The sequence below is a fragment of the Salvelinus sp. IW2-2015 genome, unplaced genomic scaffold, assembly GCF_002910315.2.
Source record: "Salvelinus sp. IW2-2015 unplaced genomic scaffold, ASM291031v2 Un_scaffold3338, whole genome shotgun sequence".
Taxonomy (NCBI): Eukaryota; Metazoa; Chordata; class Actinopteri; order Salmoniformes; family Salmonidae; genus Salvelinus; species Salvelinus sp. IW2-2015.
In genome coordinates this window covers 15,263-29,900 of record NW_019944622.1, presented here as the reverse complement: position 1 = coordinate 29,900, position 14,638 = coordinate 15,263, and the positions used below count along the sequence as shown (strand labels likewise).

The 14,638-nt window shown below is 40.4% G+C and overlaps 1 protein-coding gene across 3 annotated transcripts in view; it reads right to left on the bottom strand.

Annotated features, from left to right (window-relative positions):
- Positions 1–11,449, bottom strand: part of LOC112075683 (uncharacterized) — a 33,045-nt gene extending 21,596 nt beyond the window's left edge. The window contains exons 1-10 of one of the 3 annotated variants that reach the window (XM_070441022.1): positions 11,164–11,449; positions 8,336–8,377; positions 6,287–6,485; positions 6,048–6,083; positions 5,901–5,954; positions 5,465–5,698; positions 4,182–4,288; positions 3,894–4,059; positions 3,716–3,794; positions 885–3,418 (exon numbers count right to left, since the gene is read on the bottom strand). In XM_070441022.1, coding sequence (XP_070297123.1) covers positions 3,225–3,418; positions 3,716–3,794; positions 3,894–4,059; positions 4,182–4,288; positions 5,465–5,698; positions 5,901–5,954; positions 6,048–6,083; positions 6,287–6,485; positions 8,336–8,377; positions 11,164–11,237 — 1,185 coding nt within the window. In that variant the 5' untranslated portion in view covers positions 11,238–11,449 and the 3' untranslated portion in view covers positions 885–3,224. Of the gene's footprint in view, positions 1–884; positions 3,419–3,715; positions 3,795–3,893; positions 4,060–4,181; positions 4,289–5,464; positions 5,699–5,900; positions 5,955–6,047; positions 6,084–6,286; positions 6,486–8,335; positions 8,378–11,163 lie in introns of those variants that run through there. The other 2 variants (XM_024142638.2, XM_070441021.1) reach the window with 2 other exon arrangements.
- Between the last annotated feature and the right edge of the window lie 3,189 nt (positions 11,450–14,638).

Below are 14,638 nucleotides of genomic sequence, written 5' to 3'. Positions count from 1 at the left end.
CTTGCAGGAAATCACACACAGAATGAGCAGTATGGCTGGTGGCATTGTCATGCCGGAGGGTCATGTCAGGATGAGCCTGCAGGAAGGGTACCACATGAGGGAGGAAGATATCTTCCCTGTAACGCACAGCGCTGAGATGGACTGAACTTGTTTTCATTGCAGGCAGATGATGCTGTGACACACCGACCCCAGACCATGACGGACCCTCCACCTCCAAATCGATCCCGTTCCAGAGTACAGGCCTCGGTATAACGCTCATTCCTTCGACGATAAACGCAAATCCGACCATCGCCCCTGGTGAGACAAAACGGTGACTTGTCAGTGAAGAGCACTTTTAGCCAGTCCTTTCTGGTCCAGCGACGGTGGGTTTGTGCCCATAGGCGACGTTGTTGCCGGTGATRTCTGGTGAGGACCTGCCTTACAACAGGCCTACAAGCCCTCAGTCCAGCCTCTCTCGACCTATTGCGGACAGGCTGAGCACTGATGGAGGGATTGTGCATTCCCAGTGTAACTCGGGCAGTTGTTACCATCCTGTACCTATCCCACAGGTGTGATGTTCGGATGTACCGGTCCTGTGCAGGTGTTACACGTGGTCTGCCACTGCGAGGACGATCAGCTGTCCGTCCTGTCTCCCTGTAGCGCTGTCTTAGGCGTCTCACAGTGCGGACATTGCAATTTATTGCCCTGGCCACATCTACAGTCCTCATGCCTCCTTGCAACATGCCTAAGGCAAATTCACGCAGATGAACAGGGACCCTGGGCATATTTATTTGTGTCTTTCAGTCAGTAGAAAGGCCTCTTTAGTGTCCTAAGATTACATAACTGCGACCTTAATTGCCTACTGTCTGTAAGCTGTTTGTGTCTTAATGACCATGCACCTGTGGAAGCGTTGTTAATTGTTTATGTTTCACTGAACAAGCATGGGAAACAGTGTTTAAACCCTTTACACTTAATATCTGGGAAGTTTCAGAATTTTACAAATTTTTTGAAAGACAGGGTCCTGAAAAAGGGATGTTTCTTTATTTGCTGAGTTTATATAGATTGATTATATATTCTACATTATTTGAATCTGGTTTTAGAGTCGTTTAAGTTAACACAGAAAGCGTTTTTCAATCACAAAAAAAATCTGTTAAAAAAAAGAAAAAAAGATTACAAAAATGTTTTTAAGGCCCCATCTTGGCAATGTAGATATTTCTTTATAATGTATTATATATACACATTGTACCAGTCAAAAGTTTGGACACCTACTCATTCAAGGTTTTTTATTTTTACTACTTTCTAGAGTAATAGTGAAGACATCAAAACTATTAAATAAGTGCGAAAAAAAAGTGTTAAATCAAAATATATTTTAGATTCTTCAAAGTAGCCACCCTTTGCCTTGATGACAGCTCTGCACACTCTTGGCATTTTCTCAGCCAGCTTTATGAGGTAGTCACCTGGAATGCATTTCAATTAACAGGTGTGCCTTGTTAAAATTACATTTGTGGAATTTCCTTCTTAATGCATTTGAGCCAATCAGTTGTAGGGGTGGTAAACAGAAGATTCTGTAAAATTCCAAGTCCATATTATGGCAAGAACAGCTCAAATAAGCAAAGAGAAATGACAGTCCATCATTACTTTGAGACATGGTCAGTCAATCTAGAAAATGTCGAGTACTTTGGATGTTTCTTCAAGTGCAGTCGCAAAAACCATCAAGCTCTATGATGAAACTGGCTCTCATGAGGACCGCCACAGGAAAGGACGACCCAGAGTTACCTCTGCTGCAGAGGATAAGTTCATTAAGAGTTACCAGCCTCAGAAATTGCAGCCCAAATAAATGCTTCAGTGTTCAAATAACAGACACATCTCAACATCAACTGTTCAGAGGAGACTGCGTGAAGCAGGCCTTCAAGGTCGAATTGCTGTGAAGAAACTACAGGTCGGCCGATTAATTAGAGCCGATTTCAAGTTTTCATAACAATCGGAAATCGGTATTTTTGGGCGCCGATTTTCAATATATATATATATATATATATATATATATATATATATATATATATCATTTTTTAAATTTTTTATCTTTATTTAACTAGGCAAGTCAGTTAATTAAGAACACATTCTTATTTTCAACGAGGCAGAACGACAGATTTTTTACTTTGTCAGCTCGGGGGGGATCCAATCTTGCAACCTTACAGTTAACTAGTCCAACGCTCTAACACCTGATTACATTGCACTCCACGAGGAGCCTGCCTGTTACGCGAATGCAGTAAGCTAAGTTAAGTTGCTAGCTAGCATTAAACTTATCGTATAAAAAACTATCAATCAATGACTGTCATTGCTCCAATGTGTACTTAACCATAAACATCAATGCCTTTCTTAAAATCAATACACAAGTATATATTTTTAAACCTGCATAATTAGCTAAAAGAAATCCAGGTTAGCAGGCAATATTAACCAGGTGAAATTGTGTCATTTCTCTTGCGTTCATTGCACGCAGAGTCAGGGTATATGCAACAGTTTGGGCCGCCTGGCTCTTTGCGAACTAATTTGCCGGAATTTTACGTAATTATGACATAACATTGAAGGTTGTGCAATGTAACAGGAATATTTAGACTCATGGATGCCACCCGTTAGATAAAATACGGAACGGAATAAACGTTTTGTTTTCGAGGTGATAGTTTCCGGATTAGTCAAAGGTATATGGTTTAGAGAGAAATAGTCGACGCGTTATAATTCCTGTAATAACTTGCGGCTGAACTTGAAAGGGGTTCCTTCGTTATTTGACCGTTCATGTCTTCCATAGAGAATGTCTTGATCTACTTCAAATAAGTTCAAATAAGGTCTGTGTTTCGCAGAATGACAGGGGACCATGCAGACAAGCTCTGCTCATGTTATTTGAGACTAAATTGATTTTATTTATGTATAATATTAAGTTAAAATAAAAGTGTTCATTGTTCATTCAGTATTGTTGCAATTGTCATTATTACAAACATGTGTGTGTATGATATATATATATATATTTTTTTTTAATACAATCTTTTTTTTTTTATATATAAAATCGGCATCAGCTTTTTTTGTCCTCCAATAATCGGTATCGGTGTTGAAAAATCATAATCGGTCGACCTCTAGAAGAAACCACTACTAAAGGACACCAATAAGAAGAAGAGACTTGCTTGGGCCAAGAAACACGAGCAATGGACATTAGACCGGTGGAAATCTGTCCTTTGGTCTGACGTGTCCAAATTTTAGATTATATTTTCCAACCGCCGTGTCTTTGTGAGACACAGAGTAGGTGAATGGATGATATCTGCATGTGTGGTTCCCACTGTGAAGCATGGAGGAGGTGTGATGGTGTGGAGTGCTTTGCTGGTAACTCCTTCAAGACAGTTGGAAAGGCATTCCTCGTAAAGTTGATAGAGAATTCCAGAAATCTGCAAAACTGTCAAAGGCAAAGTGTAGCTACTTTGAAGAATCTAAAATAGAACATATATTTTGATTTGTTTAACACTCCTTTGGTTACTACATTATTCTATAGGTGTTATTTCATCATTTTAATGTCTTCACTATTATTCTACAATGTAGGAAATAAAAATAAATAAAAACCCTTGAATGAGTAGGTGTCCAAACTTTTGACTGGTACTGTATAAATACATTTCTTACGGTTTGGATTTAGGTGACCCGATAAAGGATTACAATGGAAGAAAAATCCCTGCTATGGTACAGGAATTGCACTCACCTTGCGGATCAGTGTCATGCCCACCCTCTTGATTTGACTGGATTGCAAAGGAACTCTCTCTGAGCTCTGCAGGACTGAACTGTAGGAAATATAAAATGGACAGGCAGAAACACACCCATTCAATTGAAATGCAATCCATTATGATAAGAGTTAAGCTATAACTACAGAGTAAACTTACAGACAGATCCCTGGGGGTGGTGACCGGCTGTGGTCCTTTGCAGCACAGCAGAGAGAAAGGTCTCTGCTTGGTCTTGGGGTGCTCCTTGAAACACAGGCTGAACACCTTTGCAGGGAGGCAGACATCCCAGTTGTATGGATGGTCATTCACAAGATCAGACACCATCCTGTTGGGGTGAAGGYCACCATGGTCAAATATGAAATTAAACTCCATATTTAAAAATATATATATAATTTTACCTTTTTTAACTAGTTAAGTCATAGAAAGGAATGTGTCTAAAMCACAAACCTGCTGATCAGGGTCTGTGTGGCCAGATCCAGTGATCCAACTTGCCGATGACGGTATAAGAGAGAGAACCCACTCAGCTTCAGACGACTCTTCAAAGCAACGTTGATCTGGAACATGAATAAATGGAAACAGCTCATGGTTGTCTAATGAACCACTTCTGACCTATTGACCTCTACTGTATATATGAACCAACATCAAAGTTGTACTTTTGCAAGGTACACTACATGACCAACAGTATGTGGACACCGGCTCGTCGAACATTTCCTTCCAAAATCATGGGCATTAATATGGAGTTGGTCCCCCTTTGCTGCTTTAACAGCTTCCACTCTCCTGGGAAGGCTTCGGACTAATGTTGGAACATCTCTGCAGGGACTTGCTTCCATTCAGCCACAAGAACATTATCGAAGTCAGGGACTGATGTTGGGCGATTATGCCTGGATCGCAATCTGCGTTCCAAAGGTGTTTGATGGGGTTGAGGTCAGGGCTCTGTGCAGGCCAGTCAAGTTCTTCCTCACTGATCTCAACAAACCATTTCTGTATGAACCATGGACCTCGCTTTGTGCATGGGGGCATTGTCATGCTGAAACAGGAAAGGGCCTTCCCCAAACTGTTGCCACGAAGTTGGAAGCACAGAATCGTACAGAACGTCATTGTATGCTGTAGCATTAAGATTTCCCTTCGGAAAGTAAGGGACCTAGCCAGAACCATAATAAATAAATAATAAAAAACAGGCCATTATTCCTCCTCCATCACCAAACTTCAGTTGGCACTATGCATTGGGGAAGGTAGCATTCTCCTGGCATCTGCCAAAACCAGATTTGTTCTTCAGACGGTGTCCCGTGACTCATCACTCCAGAGAACGCATTTCAACTGCTTCAGGGTCCAATGGCGGCAAGCTTTACACCACTCCAGCCGACGCTTGGCATTGCGGCTGCTTGGCCATGGAAACCCATTTCATGAAGCTCCTGACAAACAGTTATTGTGCGGATGTTGCTTCCAAAGACAGTAATTCCACAATAACAGCACTAGCAGTTGACCGGGGCAGCTCTAGCGGGGCAGAAATTTGACGAACTGACTTGTTGGAAAGGTGGCATCTTATGACAGTGCCACATTGAAAGTCACTGACCTCTTCAGTAAGGCCATGGCTGTGTGTTCGATTTTATACACCTGTCAGCAATGGGAGTGGCTGAAATAGCCTAATCCACTAATTTGAAGAGGTGTCCACATACCTGTTACACATACACTATATTTACAAAAGCATGATGTGACAAAATATACCTCACCTTACTGGTAAAGTTCTTCTTCAGTCGAACAAGGATTCCAAAAGGGAAGCCAAAGTGAGAGATGACTTCAGCTACATGCTGTGCTACCTCAGTAGAGCTACAACCTCTCAGGGGGAAGGCCTCCACCCATTTGGAGTAGAAGTCTGTCAAGGTCAGAACGTACTGGTGTCCGTTTAATGTCAAGGGTAGCGGCCCTCTGATGTCTATAACCAGCCACTCCCATGCTTCTTTGATCTGGGTAAGAATGGGAGACAATGTATAATACTGTTTTAATGACACGTATAAACATGTTCCCCAGACCTTTCTTGGTTTTCAATCCAGAGGCTGACTGTCACAATCGCATTAGAAAAAGACAGGCCAATGAATCAATTATCAACTTGGAGGCTCTATCCCTAAACCTGTATTAGAGACTGAATGTTTACACATCCTTCATTACCTCTATTATGTGCTTGAGGGGTAGAAGTTCGAACTCCATGTTCTCACATGCCACCTGAAAATAAAGTGCATCGTTTATCATTTTTTTTGCATAAGTTACTGGCATATAGCATAAGCTATTGGGTGTTCTTGTGAGTAAATAACTTACCTTCGGGGAAACATCTTTGACTGCCCAGGTAATACTCTGCAAAGATCAATATGGTGAAAATATGAAAGCCTACTTGGCGCAAAACCCCAGTAAATAATCCCTGTTCATCTGGCAAAGAAATAGTGTTGCTCAACTCAGCGCCAATGAGCATGTGCCAATTGAACCTCAGTTTACGTCGTACATCAAGGCCGAGTTGAGCAACGAATGAGGAAAAAGTCAGAGGTTGTATTAAAAAGTACCTTATTTTGAAAGTTTTTGGGATAGTCGAATATAGTCGGGACTGCGTCTGGCGTGAGGCGTTGACGTATGTCCCTCCCGCAAATATACTTGTCTTCAAAGTGAACAGAGCACACACGGTGGTTTTGTTGCGGATTCCACCCTTTACACTTCATATTAATAATCCATTGTTTGCGTCTTTCAGGATCATTTTTGGGGAATCTGTTACCATAACATTCATACGTCAAATTAGCATCACAATTACAGCTATCAAATGAAGAGTAAATCCATGAATGGTTTATGCAACAGACTTCTAAGAGAACAGCATTGTCACAGTGCAGAGTTTAAGTACAATTATCAAACTAGCTGACGTCAGCTAGCTAAATTCTCCTGCAAACCATTTGAACGAGCTAGCTGAACAAGACCTCTAACACTCAGAAAGCTCAGATTCAAACTCTACAAGCGTAATGTCAATATACATTAGTTGATCACCAAATAGAGTTTTGCTGAGCAACTTTCTTCATTTAATCCAGTTGTGTGCAGTACAGTGTGTACTTCCAAAAAAGTTCTAAATAAAAATGTACAAGCAACCAAAAAAGCACCTCCAATCACTCCTTACTGGCACGCACAGGTCGAAAGTCTACAACAACTCAATTTGTTTTCCCTTTGGATATTGGTTAATATATTCAGAGTTCTCTCGTCAGTACCTATTCGAAGGAAGGTCCTAGGATGACATTTAGAATCAGATGATGATAGAGGCCAAGGTACAGCCCCCCCCCCCCCCCCCACCATTCCGTTTTCAAAGTGACTTAAAATGTGGTTTCAATGGGAGAATATTATGCACTCTCGGCTAAAGGTCTGTCTTAAAAGTGCAATCAGCCGAACCTGGTGTTAACAGAAAAAATGTCTCAATTAAATGATCTAGAGATCTTAAACCAACTGTTTTTTTCTCACAACAAATACATTTAAAAATGTTATTTTCACATAAAATTTGTTAAATAAACTATGAGCTCAAACATAAATAGGCCTATGCTCGCTCACTCGTACGCAACTAATTGCATTCTAAACTGAAGATCATTAATAGTTAGTTGATTATTGGACTCGGGTGAGTTAGCAAAAGTCTAACACCGATCAGGCCCCCCGAGGCCTACTTGCATGACCTAGAGAGCTAAAATCACTTGTAGCAAAGTCACTGACGTCCCTATTACACGACACTCCGATTAGAATTCCCATTTTAAAAAGTTCTGACTATAAATAATTAATTTTGAATGGCTACCAATCCACATGCTAGAGATCTATAGTCAAGTGTGGTGTGTTCCCTGACCTCTATTAATCCACATAAAGAAAATTTTTTCAATAGCTTCCAGTCCACATGACATACACATTTAAAACCACTCAATGATAGGTCACTGATCTCTCTCCTCCATAGGAGGGAAATTCAATTTTCCATTTCACATGAATATTTCCTCTGGTAGGTTTAATTTTCAATAGCTCACTGTCCATATGAGTATACATCTCTAAAGACAAGTGTGGTGGATTCTTTGACCGGTCTTATAATTTTTTATTATTATATATTATTGCTCCCCTTTGTTTTACTACAAATATTTATCCTATTACAACTGTGGTTATTAATTCACATACAGATCTACTCTTTCTCCCCAATTTCGTGGTATCCAAATTGGTAGTTAGTCTTTCTCATTGCTGCAACTCCACTACGCACTGCTTCTTGACACACTACTCGCTTAATCTGGAAGCCAGCCACACCAACAACCCCAAATCAAAATCCACAAATTAATGGTCATTTGACCACAAAAATCAACATTTTGCAATGGCCATCTCAGTCTCCGGACTTGAACCCTATTAAAACTCTGGTTTGAATTGAAGAGGACACTCCATATGCACAGAATTAAGAATAAAGGATCTAGAAAGATTCTGTATGGAGGCAAGGTCTAAGATTCCTCCCAACGTGTTCTCCAATCTCATAAAACATCTTATAAAAAGGCTTAGTGTAGAGTACAGTGTATGTGTAGAAAATCAAAGGCGAGGGATTTTGAAAAAATAAAAAGGTGTACCTTTGATAAGAGGCAACGAAGCCACCGCAATGGTCTGTAGATCTGTAGTGCATATGGAAAGTGAGATATTAAAAATTAGACCCATCGTGGGAACTATTCATGTAAAAATCAGTGAAATAAAAAAATAAAACAAGCAATTGTAAGTGGTGTAGCCTACTATACAAGGGAGGTCAGAGACCTACAGTACCAGTCAAAAGTTTGGACACCTACTCATTCAAGGGTTTCTTTATTTTTACTACTTTCTAGAGTAATAGTGAAGACATCAAAACTACGAAATAACACATATGGAATCATGTAGTAACCAACAAAAAAAAAAAAAAGTGTTAAAATTCTTAGCCACCCTTTGGGGCAGCAGGTAGCATTGGGCCAGTAACCGAAAGGTTGCTGGATCGAATCCCTGAGATGACAAGGTAAAAATGTGTCGTTCTGCTCCTGAACACGGCAGTTAATACTGTTCTCCGGTAGGCCGTTATTGTAAATAAGAATTCGTTCTTAACTGACTTGTCTCGTTACATTTTTTTTATTGCCTTGATGTCAGCTTTGCACTCTTTGCATTCTCTCAACCAGCTTCACCTGGAATGCGCTTCCAACAGTCTTGAAGGACTTCCCAAATATGCTGAGCACTTGTTGGCTGCTTTTTCTTCACTCCGCAGTCCAACTTATCCCAAAACAACTCAATTGGGTTCAGGTCGGGTGATTGTGGAGGCCAGGTCATCTGATGCAGCACTCCATCACTCTCCTTCTTGGTCAAATAGCCCTTACACAGCCTGGAGGGGTGTTTTGGGTCATTGTCCTGTTGAAAAACAAATGATAGTCCAACTAAGTGCAAACCTGAATGCTGTGGTAGCCATGCTGGTTAAGTGTGCCTTGAATTCTAAATAAATCCCTGACAGTGTCACCAGCAAAGATGGGAACCACACATACGGAGATCTTCCTTTCACCTACTCTGTGTCTCACAAAGACATGCTGGTTGGAACCAAAAATCTAAAATTTGGATTTCCACCTGTCTAATGTCCATTGCTTGTGTTTCTTGGCCCAAGCAAGCCTCTTATTATTATTATTGGTGTCCTTTAGTAATGGGTTCTTTGCAGCAATTCGACCATGAAGACCTGATTCTCGCAGTCTCCTCTGAACAGTTGATGTTGAGATGTGTCTGTTACTTGAACTCTGTGAAGCATTTATTTGGGCTGCAAGCTGAGGCTGGGAACTCTTAATGAACATAGCTTCTGCAGCAGAGGTAACTCTGGTTCTTCCTTTCCTGTGGCGGTCCTCATGAGAGCCAGTTTCACCATGGAGCTTGATGGTTTTTACGAATGCACTATAAGAAACTTTCAAAGTCCTTGAAGTTTTCCAGATTGACTGACCTTCATGTCTTAAAGTAATGATGGATTGTTGTTTCTCTTTGCTTATTTGAGCAGTTCATGCCATAAATGGACTTTGTATTTTACCAAATAGGGCTATCAAAGGGGAGGAACAAAAAAGTGTAACTTTGATAAGAGAATTTAAGGAAACCACCACCCTTGTCTGTAGATCATATGGATAGGAAGGTATTGAAATATGGCAATAAAATCTGATCTGGTAAACTGAAATTCTATTGAATGTAGCATGGATGAGGGGGGGGGTCAGTGACTTCACATTATGTGGGTTTACATCTCCATTTCACCTGGATGTGAAGCTTTTGAAAAGTACCCTTGTAAATTGGTCAAATATAGCATAGTAGTTAGATGAAACTAATAGAAATGTTGGGCCAGTCGGCAACCTGAGTCCCTATGCAGTGTGTGTAATCTTCATATAGGGCTAACCCTCCTGGACAGGAATGCAAACATTGTTTTGCTTACGTGCAATCACCGGCATTGCACTTTTACAACAGTCCTAGACCAGCTGAGCACCAGAAAACAGCATATTGCCTCCTTTTCGGTTCTGTTAAGAGTCGAGTTATACCACAGAAAAACGAGATATTTCACAGAATGTATAAATGTGAAGCATCCGGTTGGCGTTTCCACTCGCTAACAAATATGGTGATGTTAGATATTACTGCACTGTTGGAGTTAGAAACCCAAGCATTTCATTACACCCGCAATAACATCTGCCTAACATGCATGTGACAAATAAAATTTGATTTGAGAGGAAGCCCAGTAAATTTTGTCATCTGCTGAAACATTTTAATGCTTTTCAGTTTTCTGTTTACAAAATTAAAATCTGTCAAACAGTCGACTGCGTTTTCTAGACTTTACCCTTCGCCAAAGTTTTTGAAAATTGCATTGTTTAGGAGTGCAAGGGCGAATTGAGTTATTGCACAGGCACAGGTCAGCGTAAGCGTTCCCTAAAATAAATATGCAAATAAATGCTAGAACGTGCCAACAGGATCTCACTCGCTCGTGTTTGGCTCTGCCCACCTCCTTGTTTGTTCTGCCTACTATTTTCATTTTGCCCACATTGGAAACGACAGGCTCTGGTCCATCTTGGGTTAGTTATACAAATCTTTGGTTCGACTATTGGTAAAAACAAAGGGTGTATCTTGCTCTCTACCGTCATCTGATACTAGATATATCACTCATCATCCGTAGGGACCTTCCGTCAGAGACCTATCGACGAGTTAAGCACCGAATATCCGAAAGTAAAAACAAGTTTACTGTGGTTATTATATACTGTTAATATAATCATATTAGAACGCTTGCAGACATTGTGAATCTGAGCTTTCTGTTTCACGAGCTACTACAGCTGGCTAGAACTTTGCGTTTGCCTAAGCTAGCTACCGTAGGAATTTAGTTAGCTAGGCATCAAACGTGGCTCTCGATGTAGTTTTAACAGTAGACTGTAATACTTACCTAAAAAATCCTACACCAGCTTTGGGGCTGCGGTTTTTGCAGTTGTATGCTGAACACAGTGACAGTGTTGGCATTCTTGTCGCTGTGTAACAGGAACAAATATAAACCACGCAGGACTACTAACTAGCTAACCACGCTCTGAGGTGTTACCAATTATAGTTCAGTGAGATTTTTTCTTTGTTGGGGTCTGACGAAGCACCACTTCCAAAACGTTGTATTGCCGCCACCTACAGTGCGGGATGAAAACGTTTTTTTCTTTTTTTTATGAAAATAAAAATATCCCACTGCCCGCCACTGGGCTTACTTTCATCACCATATTTGTTAATGAGTAGAAACGCCAACCGGATGCTTCAAATTTATACATCTCCTGAAATATCTGGCTCATTGTTCTATCTGCGCACATAATGTACTGTCTTTGACCCAGCCTTTTGCTAGCCCCGTACGAACATCCTGATCGCGCGCGGTTACATGATGTTTCGCGACACAGAATGTAAGCTCGCGAGATCAGGATGGTTCGTATGAGGCTATTCTTCAGCTACTCACTTAAAATTAGCTATCTAGTATAAGGGATTCCAATCCAAGCATGGAGGAGTTATTCTATTTGATAGAGCAGCGTTGTTAGTTTCCCTCAAGCCTATCATTCTAATAGTAATATGTCATATTCTTGATCTTCAACAGATGCTCAGCCTTTGGCAGGAAAAAAACAAGAGTTGGGTGAGTAAAAGTCTCACATTCAATGGTGTTCCCTTTCAAATTGTGGGCACGAAGATGTATGAATGGCACCAGGGGGAAAGACAGACTAACAAAATACAAATATGCTTCTGAAATGAACAGAAAGGCAGGAAGTTCAAAGACAGATCACTGTAATTTATACCATACAGTATACTGTACCAATTTACAACATAAATTTCCTTTTAATAATGTTGAAGTGCTATAGAACAATGTAATGTTCCTCAATAAAATTTAAGAAGATGGGACTTAAACGGGTGTCCCACCTTTGTGATCACTCCCATGGCACTTATCGCAAAAGTATGTAAGTGGGGTTAGGGTGGTGAGTTTTCCCTTGCACTGTAAAGTGCTTTGTGTGTCTAGAAAAGTGCCCTGTAAGTCCAATCAATTATTATTATTATTACATGTTTTGCCATCTTCCATAGCTTTAAGACCATGCCTTTGTACAGAGACGGAAACTGGTACAAAATACCTGAGAGGAGGAAAGTGTCCACCAATTGAGTACCTTTTGTGTAGTGTAACTTTTATTTCACCTAATTTTAACATTCTGTCATGAAGAGTTCAACATAATAAAAACATGTTCTCATTTCAAGATGTTAAATAAATGACTATAGTAAGTGCTAAATAAAGTAGCAGGGTTTATTTAATCAGAAGAAAATCTGCCAATTTCAAAAATTGACATTTCTGTGAACATTTCTGTGAAACTGTGTACGTTTTACTTGTGGATTAGTTGTGGATTTTGAAAATAAAACTCTAAAATCAAGATGTGTCAATTTGTTTGTCTACATGCCATTTTAAAAACACTGCTTGTAGTAAACCTATTTTGGGTCAAGAAAAGTATGAGTAAGGGCAAACATCATGATAAGTTTGCAAGCTGAGTTTGTATAAGACATCCGATTACCACTTTGCATTTAAAAACGGTTGGTTTTATTATAGCTAATAATTAACCAAATCATTGATGGATCACTAGATAAAAGAAAACATAGAAACCTTCGGTGTGAAAACTCCCCAAAGGCAGACTGAAAAGTAACTGAATTTGTCRATAGACCCTTTTACCAATAAAGTCACTGAAGGGTTCTGAAAATTCGCAAAAATATAGTGACAAAGCCCCTAAATGGGCAAGACTGGATGCCACCAGATGGAAGTATCACACTCTCACACTCACCACACACTCTCACACACATAATCAAACCAGATATGATATAATAACAATGGGATTCGTTGCTCCTGCTTATTCTTCTTTGGATTGGTGGAAACATCTTGTTATTTGAATAATCATTTTGAATATTTTATGAGGAGTGTTAATGTTAACCGTGTGGATTCAATGGAGAGTGAGATGTTTAGACCATCTTGAAGTTCAAGAGGGACTCCGATATAAAGTGTTTTTTATCAAAGTTGCCAGGAGTTTACTTGCATCACACTTATATCACTACACTCGTAACAACCTAATCATTACGAAACTTCTATTAGACCAAATAAGTCTCACTTATCAAAATAGCAATTCATGTTTATCTTGACTCAATTTGACACTCAGAACAGTGTTCAACGTTTAATTAATCAAATCAAATTTTGTTCGTCACATGCTTTGTAAACAACAGGTGTAGACTAACAGTTAAGGGTCCTTCCTAACAATGTACAGAAAAAGGAAATAATAGAAAAGTAAAACACGTAATAATAAAAGTAATAATAAATGCACAAACGGTCCTGTGATGAACGACCAGTTGAAAAACGGTGTGATTATGGTGGCACACAGGGCGATTTTCTATGGTGTGCTGCACCTGAACTCTAAGTCATCGGGCAACTTCCTCCAAATTGTAGCAGCTAGTTGACTCAAGTTTTCGATACATGCCTCGATAACCGGGGTTTGTGTGCTAGCTTAGCACATAGCGCTGCCTCCCTGAACTTGCCTCTGACTGGGCTTGAACCAGGTTCCTCTACCTCGCCAACACAAGTGACCGACGGTTTGACAACGTGCGAACCAATTTAAGCTAGCGGTGGAGTGAGGTTACAATACGTTCTTAACTCCGTTTGACTCACCCTCTTTAAACTCACTCCACAGCAACCCAAGCCTTCGAGCTGAGCCAAACTGTGGATTTGGGTCACAGCACCAGTATAACCAGGGTCAAGTGTGCTAGCTTAGCATATAGCGCAGCCTCCCTGAACTTGCCTCTGACTGGGCTTGAACCATGTTCCTCTACCTCGCCAACAGAGGTGACCGCCCGCTTGACAACATGCAAACAGATTGAGCTATACAAAATATACCAATTGGATAGCTCCATCGGCGACATTTCAAGCTAGCTGTGGAGTGAGGTTACGGTATGTTCTTAACTCAAAGCTCTCAAGTGGCACTGCATCTCAGTGCAAGAGGTGTCACTACAGTCCCTGGTTCGTATCCAGGCTGTATCACATCCGGCCGTGATAGGGAGTCCCATAGGGCGGCGCACAATTGGCCCAGCGTCGTCCGGGGTAGGCCGTCATTGTAAATAAGAATTTCTTCTTTATTTAACAAGGCAAGTCAGTTAAGGTTAAATAAAACTAAAATAAATAAACTCTGTTACACCTCCACATGGAAAAGCAGGTAATCTGGAGAGGCGTTGTTTTCAGAAGCGTTAGTCAGCACTGCCAAGTCTCTGGCTATTGCTCGCCTGATTGCAGCCATACTAACTAACTGCCAGAAGAACTGGTCTACTGTAGCTACAGTATCTACCGGTTGTAAATCTCTCAAATGTGTGTAGTTTGATTGTTT